This window comes from Calidris pugnax, unplaced genomic scaffold (assembly GCF_001431845.1).
Source record: "Calidris pugnax isolate Ruff unplaced genomic scaffold, ASM143184v1 scaffold41, whole genome shotgun sequence".
Classification (NCBI taxonomy): Eukaryota; Metazoa; Chordata; class Aves; order Charadriiformes; family Scolopacidae; genus Calidris; species Calidris pugnax.
This window is the reverse complement of record NW_015094509.1, coordinates 17,694,247-17,711,846: the sequence shown is the minus strand read 5'-3', so window position 1 is coordinate 17,711,846 and position 17,600 is coordinate 17,694,247. Positions and strand designations below refer to the sequence as shown.

The following is a 17,600-nucleotide window of genomic DNA, read 5'->3' as shown; positions in this document are numbered from 1 at the left end:
CCAGTGGCAGAAATTCTTCCTTCCTTCCTTCCTTGAAGCCAAAATTTAATTGGGATTCATGCTTTTCTGGCACTGGAAGAGAAATACCACATCCCATTAGATATTTTCCCCTGATTTTTGAAGCACAGAAGTTTGTCTGCGCATGAATTGCGATAAACTGTTTGGCCTGAGATAAAATGGTAGAGCTTCTCCAGTTGCAAATTCCTACCAACCTAATTGCCTACCATAGCCAAAATATGAAAGGTGTTTAGTAATAAACAAAGCATTATTTTTGTTTACTCTAATTTTACTTACCCATGTGAATTCCTTAACTGTGATGTCGATTTGTTCATATATTGCAAGTGGAAATGAAAAGCAAATCAGTGGGAAATCGAAACAATTTGGCAGCATGGACACAATAAATTATCCAGCTGCAAAATTATACTAATAGTGCTGAGTGAATAATTCCTCTAAAAACTTTAGAACTTTGTGGATTGTTTGCAGGAAGCATCTCATTATCTCAGTTGTGCATGTGAATTTCTAAGAAGATTATTTAGTGTGTAATTTCCTTGTCAAATTCCAATATCCAAGGCCTCAAAGGAATTTAGGGCTCTTATCCCTCAATGGAATCTATTTAATTCTTGATTTCAGTAAAAATGTAAGCATTAAACATGGTAATCCTGAACATTGTGGTACCTACATTTCACATGCTAATTGGAATTTGTAACAATCAAATTAAGCGTAAAGTTGCAATTCCTGTCACCTCTTGTTTGCTATTTAATTGCTGGATACCTACTCTGAGCTCGTTATTCAGCTTTCTTGATAATCAGTGAAGAGAGGAGCTGCCAGAGAATCATTTATCCAATACAGCAAGTAAGCAGGTGGGTCACTCTTCCAAGGGCCCTGTCTTTCTCCACAGCTTCTTGAAGAAGCCTAGTTTGCCTCTCAAGGATGGGTGACATGAGTTTCTCTGTGTAACCACCACACAAACTTCAGAGCCACGTGAGCGGGTGCTCTGCAGAGGGAGTTACTTCTCACAGCTCAGCGCGGGCAGGGATGCATTCTCCTGTCCCACTTCTCTGTGGTTTGCATTAGGTCTGACTTGCACTCTGCAGTTATATGTGGAAATACTCAGCTAGCTTTAGTCAAGGTTCAGTTGAATCATCTCAGAAGTCCATGCAAGTTTATTTATTTACATCTCTAACCTTAAAGACAAATCTTCCAGGGGGGAAGCAGATAGGCTGTGTATCTTTTTTTTGTTTGGTTGGTTTTGGGAAGCTGTTCCATATTGTGTAGAACCATTGAGTATTTATTTAGCTAGACAGCAAAAGGAAGTCCAGTAGTCTATGATACGGCAGATAAGGCCTTCACCTTAACCACTGAGTTGCTGTTCTGCCACATATTTCACTGTCTTGCATCCATCAGTCCATACTGGTATATTCTGCAAGCAAAGAATCCAAATGATGAATGAAAGTCTTTTTCCTGATATGACATTTAGCCCAAAACCCCTCTGTTTAAAGTGTGGTGATGCCCTTCTGTCTGACTTTTAAAGGTCAATTTCAACCTGATATTGAATTATTTTCTGCCACTAAGTACATCGCCCCTGTCCTTGATACACACTGGGTATCCCTCCACTGCAGCACCTGAGAGCACATCCCAGCCCCGAGCACTGGGACCCAGCCTGGTCAGGGGTGACTGTGTGTGAGGATGAGGAGTGTGTCATCTTCCTAGGCATGGCCTTCCCTTGTAGAAAAGCTGGGCTTGCAGGCATCTGGGGAGACCTGGTGTACTCCAGCAGGTCCTGTAATCTGCCCTGCAGGATCCACCTGCAACACGTTGCAGACGTGGTTCATATTGCTTAGTTTGGGCAAAGGGGGACGTTAACACAACATTTTGCTTGGGATGGCAACAGCCAGATCTAGCATCATCTCGGCAGCGTACCGAACTGCCGCTGCTGCCTGAAACCAGTTATATACATTTCTGTGCAATCGTATTTTCAGGAACATGTGCGTGATGCAAAAAGAGATAGAAAGCTGTGCAGGTGCTTTGGACAGCCTCCAAGCTAAAATAATAGGAAAAGAGCAAACGAGAGTAAAGAAGAATTTGCAACTGATCAGAGGGTTCCTTTGCTGAGCTAATTATTACTCCCCAAAACCATGAATGGCTGAACATCTCAAGCCTTTTGAACACTGGCTAGATATTCTTTGTTTCATACCTGTCATGTTTTCATGAATGGCTTCTTTGCTTGGCTCTGTGGTCAATATAGCCCACATAATTTCAGGCCTTGGACTTCATGCTTGACTTAAGAACCTCTTCAATACAATCAGCCCACCCTTCATTTATCAAGCCCTTCTGCAGAGGCAGTATTTCTGGTACCTAGGGTCTCTGGTGGGTATACATCAAGATACAGTCTTAATAATCACCCAGGGAACTCTTCAAAGGTGGTAACTCATTTTGATCTCTCTAGTTCATTTTTCCAGCTGCCCAGACAGAGGATGAAGCTTGATTTGCAGAGCAGTGAGCACTCTCTGCTGCCTGCCTTGTCACAGCATGAGTCGTGGGGTGGAAGAGGACCTCTGCCTTGGACAGGACCTTCCCTCGCTGCAACACTTTCCCTGAGCTTGGTCCTGCAGCTGGGAGAATTAGACCAGGGGCCTTTTATTTCATTTGATTTTTAAAACAGTAGTGGTGTATGCACCATGCTAATTTTTCTGTAGATCTATTTGAATATGCCGAGGAAGAGTTCCTTGGCCTGGTCACAACCAGATTAACAAGGATAAAATGATGACTGCCTTTTCCGAAGACAACTCAGTGGCCATGGAGGGCTATGCTGGATTGTAATGCTGACAGTCCAGCAGATTTCCCCTTCAGATGAGTGATCAGTAAAGGTCATTTTCCCTATAAAATCAGACTTTGGGGCAGATTAGAAGAAGGCATCGTCTAAAAGCATATTGAGAAGACCACATACATGGTCAAACCCAGGCTTTGGCACCTTTAGGGTCCTGCTTGTACCTCTCCTTGCAGATGCAGTTTCCAGGAGCCTCCTTAAACTCCCTCTCCTCTGTAGGGTTTTCACCTTACCCAGGAGCTCCACAGAGCTCTGACAGCCTGAAGCTGTTGGTGCTGGAGCCAGGAGCTGGATAGACGGCGCCAGTACAGCCTTGTAACTCGCTTTGTGCTTAACTAGGAACTATAAAATAAGGTGATGTCTTCTCACTGATGTATTTTGAAATTGAGGCATTTTGTTTGTAATGTGGTTGGGCGCTGTCCATGAGGATAGCAATAATTATTTTCCAGATGGGGGTTGAATGTTGTGCATTAAATAAGGTGATGGGCCACATGCTGAACTGCAAAGATTAAGCAAGTACCGAATGGTATCGGAACGCTCTTTCCCTGAATTCTGTCTGTTCAGTGCTCGGAGCAATGCAAGGCTCCTGCAGAAAACGTAGTGATAACATGATGTGATAATACTGGTAAAGAGTATGTATTAATTCATTCCTCTAAAGGGCTATATAAAGTTGATTGTGCAACTTATTAAGGGAGGAGAGGGGGCCGATTTTGTAGGCTTCATTATCTGTTTTTGTTTTGTTTTGTGGTAAATGTGTGAGTACGTATGTGCGGTCTTTTTGGGTGGTTTTAGTAGGTATAATTTCCCTTTTTGCTTGGTTAATCACTTTACAGAATGGAAACTTTCATTTCAGGGAGCCTCACAGTCAATATCTCCCTAAAGGTGGATAGTTTGTTCCACCTCTTAATCCTGCATAATCTCTGCATAAGCAGCGAGGGAGTTGTAGCTCCAGAGAGTGTCCAAACCCTTTTGCTATAATACTTGGATTTTTCTAGTGAAGTCTTTGGTTTCATCTGATTGTGTTTCTTAACTTAATGCATATTTGGCTGAAGATCCTATAGGGTGATATAATGGTCAGAACTGATTCCCAAATGCTGCTGCACACTTCTGAATGGGACAGGCTTGAAAGCGTCCTGCAGATGCCGCAGAAGAAATGCAAGGACAACTTCCAGCTGATGATCAGGGCAACCACCAAACCACTGCAGGCCACCGGGGACTGTGTGGTTAAGCACCCTATGTGCATGCTGAAGATAGCCCTTAAGGCCATGTCTTTTTAAAATTCGCTCAGTTTGCACAGTTCCTGGTGCATCATATTAAAACCCAGTCTCTGGAGAGGAAAGCAATAGATATGCAAAGGCTCACAGTGTAGTGCAAATGGCTATTTAGAGCCAGAGAGTGTGAAAGACTATTCATCTGTGACAGCCTTTTTCACTTCCTGCAGAGCACCCCACAAGGACTTGTGAGATCAAGAACTGATTGCAGGCAGGCAGTGAGGGATATGCATGATAAGGCATAAAGTCACCACTTTCATACCCATTTTCAGTTTCAGACAGCACCAGCTGAGACTATCAGACTCTTTAGCATCACATTCCCTTAAGTCTGTTTTCTATAATTTGAGTCTCTGGAGAAGGATGCTGGTGGACAGCCGGTTCACTGTTCACAGTGATGGGTGAGTGTGCAGCAGATCAAGAGAATTCTTTGAAAGAAGCTATGAACACTGAGGAAGTGGTTGCGTGCACTTTTTCAAAATACTTTAACTGCTTGTTAGTTCAAGGAAGTTACCGTGATCCGTTGAATGCAAAAGCGTTTTTTCTTTGCATGTATGCAGCAGCAGGTAGGTGGTGGGATGTATGAAGCAACTTGAGTAGGGATGAATGAATCACTTTGAAAGAAGAAAGAATCTCTCCCAGGATTTTGTCTGATTTTGAACTAAACTTTTCAGCTCAGGAAATTTTCACATGCTGGTTAAGCTCAGGCATAAAAAAGACATAATTTCTTGGGAAAGATTTTTGTTCTGATGTTTCCACATTGACACTGTGAAATCAAGCTCAGAAGATGCTAAAAGGCTTTTAAGATATTTTTTAGAACAAGGCTGGAGTGTAAGCTCAAGCCCTTTAGAGAGTTGTTCACCATGAATACTCTGATTTTTGTAGGAAGGGTCAAGGAACCGAAATTCCTGCATAAATCATCTGTACACAGAATCGACATGTGTCCTCGTTTTGCTTAACCTAGTAAAGTTGCTGGGAGATTTGCTTTGGTAGGGAAGCTGGAGTTGTGTGTGACTCATGAAGAGATTCTTGGCTAAGTGGAATATTTGAGGGCATTGAATAGCTTAGTGAAACACATTTTGGACAACTACATTTTCAACCCATTCTGTGTGAACCAACTGTGTTCCACAGAGCAGCTGCGATAACCTCTGACTAATTGGCTTTTCAGAAGGTTACCTGCTGGGAGCATCTGCCATGACATCCATTCTCCCAGAAATGTTTCATCTCAGAATTGCCTGATGCAGGCTGTAGAGCCCAGCATCACAGGCAAGAAGTGAGTTTTCTCTAGAGTCAGAATACAGGGGAGAGGATTTGCCTGACCTTGTTGAACGTTCATCATCTGTCTGGAAGCCCTGAGCACCCTGCCTCTAAACTGCCACCCTGCAGCCTTCCTTGGGACGAGCTTTGCCGTTGATCCAAACAGCGGATCTGTGAGCGAGCCAGGATCCCGCATACCCACGTACCCGTGATGGCTGACGAGGGCTTTCACGCTGCGTGGGGCAGCGTCAGGCACAGCGCCGTGCCCGGGCAGCCTGTGCACAAGCTGGATGCCAGCTGCTGCCTCACAGCCCTGGTGTGGACCTGGAGCCACTCGGAGCGAGCGCTGTCACAACACATAAATAACGCCAAGGAGTTCATTGCATGTAAAGTCATTCCCTTCCCTACATCTCAGATGGGAATATTTATGCAGTAGCATATTTATGGTAATGGTATCAACAGATATTAAAACTCTATCCAGGAGGATTAAGAGTACTTGGTTATGCGAGCAAGTTGTCCAGAAGAAGTGTTTTCAAAAAAAGAAACCTAAATTCATCTTTGCAGAAATCGTAATTCACATGTTGGCTGCTGTTTGTTTTAAAGACTTTTCTCCTGGAGTCTTGTGATGATACATCCATTTGAACAAAAAATGTCTTGTTTCATGATTGTGTCTGTTTCATAGTTCATGACAAATATGTCCTAACTGTATCCTAAAAAAAGTAGGGGTGAACGGAAAACAACATTTATTTTTAATTCCATGTATTTTCAGCTTTTATATTATTTTGCACGGCCTCATTAATGAATACTGAATGCTTGGTGTTAGGATTACTGTGTTTGATGCTCTAGATGTTGTGCTCATAGATACAACTTTTCTGTCAGGCTACTCCAAAACTAAAATCTTGGTTTCCTGCTCGGCAAGCAAATTCCAAAATCAAAAGTGAGAAGAGACTTACTTCCTTTCCCCCTCAGTATTTTTCTACCATATTGACACTGTGTTTGACAAACAACGTTAAATAAGCTTCAAAACTCTTATCAGCTACCAGGTCTTAGTAATGAGGGGAAAATTGGGCAAGCTAGACCAAGACATGACCAGATGGGAATCAAAACAAAATTGGCAAATTTTGGTTTCTTATTTAAACCCATCGCCATCTCTGTTTTCTCTCTCAGCTGCTGGGTGTTGGGTTCAGCCCGTTGATGGATGTGTCACTGCCTAGCGCAGGCTCTCGGCGGTGACACCGCCAGGGAGGCAGCTCGCTGGCCCCGAGGCTTGGCTGCCTGTCCCAGCTGGGCTGCTCCAACGAGAGAGAGAGGAGGTGGATGGAGCAGCCCGGCCAGCGTTGCTTCCCCACCTCCTCTGTGCTGGCTCCAGCCAGCTAAAAGCGTGCAAATGTTTGAGGTAACCTTGGGTCTCTGGCACTGTTGACTCTGCTAATCAGCAACCTGTTGGGCAATAAGGATGTGCAGCAATAGCTGCATTTACCTAGAGGTTAAAATAACTGCTGCAGTTCTCCACCCTGAGCCTTAATGGGATGCTTTCGTGATAGAATGAAACCAAACTCTAGTACAACTTCGGTCTCATCTGACCCGGGGCAAATGGCTCCTGCCCCTGCCAAGGCTGCCCCACCATGGCATCTCCCAGCCCCTGCTAATCCTCCTTCCTCCGTCCACCACCGTGGCTGACTGGGATCAGCAGCTCCCCAAGTCAATATTTTGGTTTTACATTAACTTCCATGAGCCTCACAGAGACATCTCATGCTGTCGCACCTCAGTGATGATAATAATTCAATGCACAATAAAGAAAAGGGTGAATCTGCAAACAGGCTGCCAGCCATTTCCTCTTGTCAGTGTATGAAATTCTTCAAAAGGAGCAATATCTCTAATTAGTAGGCAGCAAGATGCAACAAGTCTGCAATAATGTACAGCATTTTATAATGTCTCAAGTGATATGAGAAGCATGAAGTGAGATACCCGTGGCCTTTCTGACACAGGAAAAATACTAGTAAATGTAGCTGATTGCTGTTTTTCACCAGACCCCAAGGAATAGTTGGTAAATGGATGTTGGAAATCAGTATTTTTCATAATAATCCCATGTTTGAAATGTCCTGACCTTAAAAATACAGTATGAAATTAGTCCCAGGAGAAGAAACCTAGCAAAGGTGACAGATGCTTGTTTCCTTTATTAGAATCCCTCAATTATGAAAAAGTGACAAATGGATTGAGCTGAATTAACATGCGTTAAAAATGAATGAAAAATATGTCTTTTGACTGGTTGAGCTGAATTAACATGCATTAAAAATGAATGAAAAATACGTCTTTTTCCCAGTTAGAAAAAAAATCGCACAATACAAGTATTCAAAAAAATGAAATACATCTCTGGCTTTCAAATGGTTGCTGTCTTTCTGCAGCAGCTTCTTGAAAATGTCACGTGAGATTAGATCAGGACACTGTTGTGCTGGTGAGCGCACGAATCCTTCCTTCCAACAACTTACGGTCTCAGGCAAGGTTTTCAAAGACAACTGCTCATTTGTGATACCTTTTGAAAAGATATTACTTTCAGAAAGCTCTGGGTATGTACTGCTAGAAAAGCATGGTCCTTAGAGGAGTCTCCAGCTGGGCACCAAAAACTATATAGGAAAAATAAGCACTTCCAAAACCCTGGCCTCAAAAGACATAGCGAGAAGAGAAGAAATGGGCTAGATCATCACTGAATCCTCAGTTTGCTTGCTCTAAATGCAGAGCTTAAGAGAATTACTACTTTCCCTTGATAGGTGACACCAGTTGCATCCAGCCTGGCTCTGCAAGGTGTCCTGCATGGCTCAAAGTGGTTGTGGCTCTCTCTGTGGTGTGAACGGAGCTCAGATCAGGACCAGTCCCCGTTTCTCCTCGTTCATGTTTCTCCTCTGCCTGAAGGGCCAGCTGGCTCATTTCAGACTTAAGCACAAATACAAGCCAAGGGCTTAGACAATGTGGATGATTGGGGAATGTCAGCATGACTGCAATCCTGAGGCCTGACCTGGTATAATTAGCCAGCTTACCCATTTTATTTTAGCCCTCCATGGCTAGGCAAGATATTTTCTGTTGCTTGGGAGAGCTTTTCAAATTTTCCCTTCTTGGTGGCAGATGAGCTATTTAGCCTCAAAAAAAGTCCTGTTTCTCCTTTGTGAGACAGGCTTATCTCTGTTGATGCTACACAGATGGGAGATATCCTGTAGTTCACCTGGAATCAAACACTTTTGAGATGAGGTACCAATTTGCTTCGCTCCAAGTTTAAAACCTTCCCCAGATTTCCCCTTTATCTTCATACCTGCTTAATATTGCGTTGTTTTCTGTCCTGGGGAATACAGTGAGTTATCTGCCTAGAGTAACTGAAGGCTCAAAACCTTTCCATCCATTCTTCCATGGAATGAAACAGTTGCTGGGTCCCAAACGTGCATCTTCTTCAGGCCGCTACTGCCATGGGTATCTCATATAGTAGATGACGGTAGGTGGTGGGATCATAGCACTAGAGAACCTTGAGAGCAAAAGCAAGGAAGCTGTAAAAACAGAAATCAAAAGAAGCAGCATAATCAGGTGAATATGCCCACATAAGGAAGGAAATAGCTAAGGAGACTGTTATTCAATTGTTCCTCTAATTCATAGGCCATATTTAGACAGAGAGATAAAGTGCTCATGGCAGGGTGTGGGTTTTTTTTTTAATCTTATTCAGCATTCTTCCAGCACCTGCTGGTTTAACATCCCATCCTTTCCCTGCTCGCTCAGACCTTCATGCCATTTCTGCAAGGGTTTGGGATTGGGAGAGGCAAATATGGGCAAACTGATAGCTTGGCAGAGACAGTCAGCATGCACTCTGCAGAGAAGAGCCCCCTGGGCATGATTTTGAAGAGGTGAGAAGCAGAAATCCAGTGCCAGCCTGAGTTTCAGCTGACGTGAATGGTGCCTTGGCAGCATCAGTATCCCATTAGCTTCACAATTTGGAATCTGGCCCAAACACCCCAGCGATCCAGCTCTTCCCACAAATACAGACATGTACATTCATGCAAGAAGCAGGACTTAGCTAGAAAGGGTGCAAAGCCCACCCTGATGAGTCCCATCCCAGCACTGCCCTGGTCAGGGACCTCGTCGCTAAAACTAGTGAGAAACAAAGGTGTGTCCAAACACGTTGAAATAACAGGATGGATTTGCCTCGGCATGGCTCCTTGCCTCCAGAGGCTGGTGTAAGCCTGTGATGGGTTTACACACCTTTTTGTGGCTACATACTGAATAAACACTGAATGCGCTTCAGTGGGAGCAGTCCTGCATGGGCACTGGTCTCCTGCTCAAGGGCAGAACAGGGAACACAAATCACCAGCAGAAAATGTACAGTTTAGCTTGGGAGGGACCTCTGGAGATCATTTCACTCAACTGTGCTCAAAGCAGGGCCAAGTTAGGCTGTTCGGGCCTTGTCTGGTTGAGTTGCATGTATCTTTGGAGGTGGAGACCACACAGCCTGGTCAGGTAACTTGTTCTGAAATTTGACCACCCTCACTAGGAAGAGGTTTGGTTCCTTTTACTTAACTGGAATCTCTTTTGTTGCATCTTATGTCTATTACCTCTTGTCCTTTCGCTGTGCATCTCAAAGAAGAGTTAGGGTGGAGGGGAGGAGAAATTACAAGAAACCTTCACCTATTCCTCTTTTGTGGTGTGATCACCTTACAGCTTTGCAAGGGCTTTCCAGCATTTGGCTATCAAGTCTTTAGTAGTTAATGTAAGCCCAGCCAAACCAAAGAGCCTGGTCTCTGGGACTCAGACTAGAACAAGGGTAAGAAATGCTTTCACATGTGGTAATAAAATGAATGTAGGATTTGTTAAATCATACAAATAGTTGCTGGTCTGCAATTTATATTATCCAAGGAAATGATTAAACGCTGTGTTTTTTTGTTGATAAGTAAAGCTGATTAAAGAAAGTAGCAGACTAAAAATATATATTTTAGGAGTAGTTTGTCTTTACAGCAGAAGTACATATGCTCAGCCCAAACCTGACGTTTTTACTTTACTTGAAAATAAAATGGTGAAAATTCCTTTTCTCCATTCTGTGCTCACCATCTGGTTTTGGTTTTCTGTTTTGTTTCTTACAGCCCCGGCAGAGAGCTCCCCATAAACATTTCCAGCCTCTAAAGCTGCTGTCCTGCCACTTGATATGAAAGTGAACTTTCCTTCATGAAAAAACACCATAATAAATGGCACTGCCAGAAGGTGACCATGGAGGACTGAAGAAAAACTTGAAGTAAAATCAGCCCACTCAAGATGATGCAGTCTGGGAAGACCTGGTTTGCTGTGGAGTGAAAACGTGGTGCATAATATCCAGTGCTAATTTGTTGGAAATGGTCATTGACAGACCTTTAGCTGGAAAATTTCTTCCAGTTTTCATCACTGTGCATAACTTTTGAGTTCCCTTTAGGGGACTGTCTATGCCCTTCACTAGAAGTCCTGTTTTAGCATGGCAACTACTGGATTCTTTTATTATGTATGCAGATGGCATGATGTTTTAGGAAAATCTTACAGCAATTCTCCAATCTCAGTGGATATGTTCACAATATTACACCCCTATAGGAATGTAAACGTCTTGTATATGTTAGTTTTGCAGTCTAATGGTATTTTGTTAAACAATATCAGCACTTCATATGTGCTTTCTGCACAGAACTAGCACAGCCCATATATATATATAATGGTCTTTTTTTAAAATACTGAGGATACGTTTCAGTATTTGTGCTGAGACTGCATCCAAACTGAAGTCCACTCCTAGCATACCTTCACCGATTCACAGTAGATTGTGTAGATAGATTTGCACGTGGCAGAGGTGTGACTTCTTTTATCGAGTCTTAGAGAACAGCTGTCACAGAGGCAGCCAAGAGCAGGGTAGGTTGAACGAGCTGTAGGACGCTGTGTCTGCTCTCCCTCTCATCCGCCAAATGTCAATGGGTCTCGTGTCTGGTGTGCCAATGCGTTTTCTTACTCGGCGAGGGAGAGAGAGCGCCTTTCTCAGAGATGTCTGTGACCCTGGGTTTGGTCTATGATAAAACCAGAATAAACTGGAAGAATTCACGTTCTTTATGCTGGCCACCAGTTGTGTTTTGGGCAAGACTGGGGAATCATAGCCCAAACCAAACTCTCTGAATAAGGTAAAGTGTAAGACTACGCTTCTAAGGAGCAAGATACTCCCTTCAGAGAGGGCAGACTTCTTCATTAACTTTTTCCACTTTCTATCCAAAACGGTGTTTTGGTAGGAACTGGGAATAAGCAAATGGTTCCAATAAGCCTTTCAATATACTGTAGCAGGCTCAAGACTGTTGCATTCAATCTGAGCGTTTGTTTTTGTTCAGTCTCTGAATGGCTGGCCTCATCACTGGCTGTATCACAGCTGGCTGTGGTACTGTTTCTTCCATGGGGACTCAGTGGAATTAGCGCCTGTCCCTGACATCAGGACCTTCTTGACACACTCTTTATGATGAACTGATGCCATCAACATACTGAGGGGACTTAAGTATTTGTTCCTTCTTTCTTTAATATCAAAGGTAGCTTTTTTTCTATTTAAAGACCATCACTCTCTCCAGTCTGATAGACAGGTACTGTAGGGTCGCTGCTAGCATGTATGCCAAACTGGGGGTGGGATGCCAAACTGGTGTGAAGATGCAGCAATGGAGAGAAGGTACAGCTACATCAAGTCAAAGGGACCTTTTTAGAGCAAGCTCCTGTGTTATAATTCTTAAGAACTATTGTACAGTTCATTGCTAGAGGATGGAAGGTCAACCACTGAGAGTGCCCGTACAACAGACAGATAAGTAACTTTAGGGCTTAATTTTTTTCAGATGGGTGTGGGTTTAAGTTTCAGCTCTCCACCCATATCAGATAAGGCATGTTGGATACTTCTATAGTATTCAGTCCAAAAGCAAGTTATTTTTATTGATGACCAAGATTTTCAGAAGTCGCCAGTGATTTCTGATGGTTTGGGTCATTCCATGGGTTCTCAAATGGAGCTCCCAAGAATTACAAAGCAGTAAGCTTCTACATTCTCTTTCTGAAAATCCTGGTCCCTAATTTTAAATTAATTGGTGTAAAAATTCTCCTTCAGACATAAGAATCTTTGCCAATGGCAACACTTGCACTTTTTAGAGCTTTTCATAGGGTTGCAGGTTGGAATCTGATACCAAGAGACCCAGCCGTGTGCATGGCACAGGTCCACTGTAAGCTTCAGCAAATTTTACAGCTCTTTCTGCTACAGGTTTTAAAAATGCGTTCTGGCAAGTGACATCAATTTCATGTTGGTACAGCAATTAAAAAAAAAAAAACAACACTTTGATAGAAGTTATTTCAAAAGGAAGGAGAATGCTATACTTCTGCAGTAGGGATTCTCTTATTTTACTACCCAGTGAAAAAATCCAGAATAATTTGAACGATAAAAGAAGAATTTATCAGAGAGTGTTATCTTAAAAGGGTGTACGAGAAGAAGTTGAGTTAGGCAGAGAGCCACTAGAAGCATTTTTTGTATCAATGTTAGTTTTGAACATCTTCCAGTATATGGGCATGAATTTAGATGTGTGCACTTCTCCTGTTAAAACAGTTTGTTTTAAAAGCTTCCCAGGATTTTAGCTACGGTGACCTAGAAAAGCAGTGTTATAGGCCCTGAGAAATGTGAAAATCAAGTCCAGACCCTTGTGTAGCCAGACTCGGTGAGAAGTCTGCTGTAGGTGCCTATCGGACAAATCTCCATTGAAGCTGGTGTAGGTCTCCATCCTACAGCCGGCCTGTGCATGTGGATAACTGCAAGCATAGTTCCCCTGAGCCCCGTGACACTTCTCACGTGTGTAACTGTCTGCCGGAGCCGTAAGGAAATAACTGTACTTTTTGGCTTGTATTTAACTATTCATCGTGTTTGGATTTTTTAATCACTGTTATTCTCCCAAAGTAGGCCATGCTTCCTCAGGGATATTTATGAAATTGTTCTACATCTCCTGAACAACTATCTGGATCCCAGCTTATTCTTCTGAAAACTTTTTAATATAAATAAACATGTGGGAGAGATTTTTGTTATTATGAATGGGGGCAGGTACTGTGTTCTCGGAAAGGCTATTGAGTGCAGACAATCAAGTCTATTGCATTTTTTATGCTGAACACCTTATTAATAGCAGACACATCCGCTTTTGCCTGGGTCGCAGGAACAGTTCAGGGGAAAGAATGCTTTATCTCTAGTCAATAAATCATTTATGTCGAGAGTGCCAAAGACCAAGTCAACATGAAAGGGAGCAAATAAGTTATTCCGGCAAAGGAAGTGAATTCAAATACGCTCAGAGCCATTAGTTCGGTGCAAAAGAGTAAGAGACTAACGCTATTTTCATAAAACAGCAATTACCAGCCCTGTGGAGACAGATAAATTTGCAGAGGCCAGTCCTACTGTTCCATTGATCGCTAGTCATTATCTCTGAAACACAGCGTACGGCCATCACGAGACCCTTCCCTGTGAGCGGCCCTGCAGCCTTCCTCCCGTGCCCGCTCTCCCTCCCGCCGCCCGCCCGCCCGGGTGCTCTGTGTGAGGAGAAAGGCCGCAGCCTCAGGCCCGGCTGAGGGACGCCGCCAGGGACACGGCCATCCCAGGCGCTTGGGAGCGGGAGGAAGGCCCACTCAGAAACCTGGAGGAATTGCTCACCCCGGAAAACACGCTGCAGCTGAAAGCATCCTTTGCACTCTTTTGTTCCTTTTTTCTTTCCCTCTGTGCAGCTTTCTGTGCATGAACACTCGCCATTCGCTCTGCTGAGGGAAATGCAGCGTCCCGGGAGGGGAGGCTGGAAAAGCCCCACGAGCTCTTTGGTTTTGCCGGCCCAGCTGCACGGCAATGCTCTGCCCGTGGGTCCGTCCCTCCCTCCCTGTTCCTTAGGGGAAGCAGTGTCACTTGACAGCAGCTGTAGTGTCATTGAGGAAATCAAACCATTAGAAATGACAAAACTCTGGTTTTGTTTTGCCCTGAATTTTTGGAAGACCCCAGGCCAGACCCCTGGCAGAGCTGCATTGGCACTGCTCCATCAAAGTCTCCAGAGATGTGGTGATTAATGCCAGCCGCAGAGCCAGGCCTGGGGTGGATTTTTGTCATCGCTAAAACTAACCTCCCTCCACCCGCCACAAAGCCATGAGATCTCAATTATTCAAAATTGTCTCAGGCAAGCAAAGTAAAATCCTGCACCTTTCACATCAGTCCCCTTTCAACAATTAACATCTCTGCCGTTAGCCTCCTTGAAAGGCCCCACTGCAGGACTCTGCTGCAATTGACCCTGGTATATATAGACCGTGGTCAATAAGATTTTAATTTAAAAAGAAAAGGTCCTCTGGTATAATTAAAATTGATGGGTGAGGGGAAAAGTACTTCCATCCCTACCTGCAACCTCCTATAGTGAAATTCAGGAGTGCAAAAAAACCCACCAGCATAATGTATGGATGATTAGGCAGGCTCATGAGGATAAATCAGCAAGTAAGAAAAGTAGATATTTGATGAGGGAGGCCAGAAAACTGCATAGGAAGTCAGTGGCCAATGGATTAGGGCTAGTTAGACCAAAGACTTTACATATATCCTAATAAATACAGTCGCAGCAAAGCTAAGTCTGTTGTTAGACAGGCCCAGCACAGTGATTACTCACAGTACGTGTAAAAACCAACAAATATTCTTGTTTGGTATTTGAAAGCAGTAGAAGGAGGGAGTCATATTGCACGTTAAAATGTAATTCTTCCTACTCCATCAGTAATTATGGGTAATATTAAGCAGCAACTCTCCAAACATATTTTTCAAATTTGCAGAAGCGGGTAACTGAATCCAGAAGTGTAGGAAAACTTGCCTAGGACCCCTCAGAACTGGAAAGCATAAAGGAAGCTCCACATGACACTCAAAAACCCAAGAATTGAAAAGAACTAGTGATTTAACCCAGAAAGCTGTAGGTTCATTAAATTCCTATCAGTCCTAGGCAAAATCATTGAAAGGTTGATATGACACAATCTTTAAAGCAATTAAAAATTGATAAAACTCTCCGAATTACTTTTATAGAAATATCATGCCAAATAAACTTGCTGTCATTTTTTTGATATCAAAGGCTTGTTGATAGAAGAAACTCTGCTGACATACTACGCTCAGCCTCCTATAGATCATTTGATGCTGATAAAGAACAAAATAGCATAATGCAAAATCAATATAGCCTGTATTAAGTGGATTAAAACTGATCGCAAAAAATAACTGTAAATATGAAATTATCATCAGCAAGACTATTCCTAATCAGCTCCTCTCAAGGTATGCTCTAATTTCAGTGTTCCTCCCAGGGAAAGAGAACATTATTGTTGGGAACAGCCAGAGACGACAAAACCAGGGGTGCCGTAAATAACGATATGGAGCAGGTCAGTGGTAGAGAGGAACCAGGAGGAGGGCAAAGCCAGAAATCCAGGAGAGATGGCGGCAAGTCCTGCTTGGAGGCCTGGGGAGTACGTCTGGAATAATACAATGTCTGTGAAGGTCTGATAAATAATCCATTTGGTGTCGACCCCCGAGATGCTCTCACCAGCTGGGATGCAGGACCTGGCGATAGCCACACGCTCTGCCAGTTTGTTCGGTTCCTGCCTGTCTTTCAAAGAGGGTATCGACAACTTGGAAAGATTATTTTCAATAGCTGCCAGTGTCAGCCAAGGGCAGGAAAACAGGTCTTATTATAGTGTCAGACTAATGACGCTCGAGCTATTAATTTATCAGAAGCAATTTGAAGAGGTGACTTGATCTCCATCTGCAATTGCAATCCTCTACCTGGGCAGGGAAGTGCTGTCTGAAGGCAGGTAGCTCTTTTATTTAGAAGAAAAGGGAATGATGTGCTCTACTGGTTGGAAACTGATTTCAGGCTAGAAATTAAGTGCAAATGCTCGACAGGGAGGATAATTACCCATGGAGACAACTTACTTAGTTACCTGGCATGTTCTCCATCACATAAAGTCTTTAAATGTATGCAGAGTATTTTTCTAAGTCGATAAACTCTACCTCAAACTGAAATCCAGGCTCAGTGCAGCAATTACTGGATGAGGTTATTAGGTATGTGTTGTGCAAGGATTAGAGTAGATCATCACGTTTAAACTTCTAAATTGAAATTATCTTAAAAGTTTCCAATAGTACAGGAAGGCAGGGCAACCTTTATCCATTTTTTCACACAAAGTAGTCCTAATTTTAACAGCTGATACGAACTGAGCTGTGCTTGCCAGCGTTTGGTCTGAGCCTTGTAGGTCTGCTTGCAGTTGCAAGGTCCTTCTGTGTGTAATTAAAGGAAGAAAACCAGACTAGAAAGGACAAGACAAACCCTTGGACATATAGAAAAGAGTCCGTTGTCTTTCATTAGTAGCAGCCTGAGACAAACTGATGCTCTCAAATGATGGGGCCAGGCAGAAGTGTAGTCTGAGCAAGGAATAACAACTGTGGGTTTGCCTCTTAATTAAGGAGGTAGCATCTTGCTGGCAAGAAACAGATTTTCCTGCCTTCAGCAGCCGGCAGAGAAGCTGCGGTGCTGATTGAGAATGATATTGTATCGCTGTGCCGCTGAACATGGTACACGAGCTCCGTGCTTCAAAGACAGCAAACTGTTCCTGCTATCATGACGAGCCCCATCGGAGCCGGTTAATAAAGCCCTGGAACTGAAATGACTTCAGCGGGACTACCCAGAGTAATGAGAGCTGCTCCCAGTGGTGGGTTTTTGCGAGATTGGGCCCTATTACCGTTGACTGCTTTGACTGTTTTACCTTAGAAATAAGCAAAGGAGCCCTTGGCATCTGATTTGGGTTTCACAAAACCGCTGTTGGTGGGTGCCGAGGAAGGGCCAACCATCAGAACCACCTTCTGCCGGGCTTCATCGGGCGGTGGGGGACAGCAGGAGCTGGGATGGACTTTCTAAAGAGTAAACAGTTCACGCAGACAGGAGAAACCATAAAAGCAATACTTACTGCAAATTGGTATTGAATCGACATCAAGAAGCTGAAACAAGAAAGGAGCTGGCTGCGGCCGAAGCTAAGAAGATAACGATCTTTGGGGATTCTTGCTCTAATCCAGTGTGAAATCCTAAGAAAATGAGTTTGGTCTAGATTTATTGTTTAAAGAACACTAGTACAAGCCGGCTGCCTGTCAGATAAATTCTGTGGAGTCACTGGCTTCGGTGCATGATGGCTTTCAAGTGTCTTCCAGCTGCCGAGACACCTTGCTGCTCTGA

The 17,600-nt window shown here is 43.5% G+C and overlaps 1 protein-coding gene across 2 annotated transcripts in view; it reads left to right on the top strand.

The window, feature by feature from the left end:
* Positions 1 to 13,422, top strand: part of SAMD12 (sterile alpha motif domain containing 12) — a 153,841-nt gene extending 140,419 nt beyond the window's left edge. For both annotated transcript variants that reach the window (XM_014965479.1, XM_014965480.1), the window contains one exon: positions 10,467 to 13,422. In XM_014965479.1, coding sequence (XP_014820965.1) covers positions 10,467 to 10,489 — 23 coding nt within the window. In that variant the 3' untranslated portion in view covers positions 10,490 to 13,422. The remainder of the gene's footprint in view (positions 1 to 10,466) is intronic.
* The last annotated feature ends 4,178 nt before the right edge of the window (positions 13,423 to 17,600 follow it).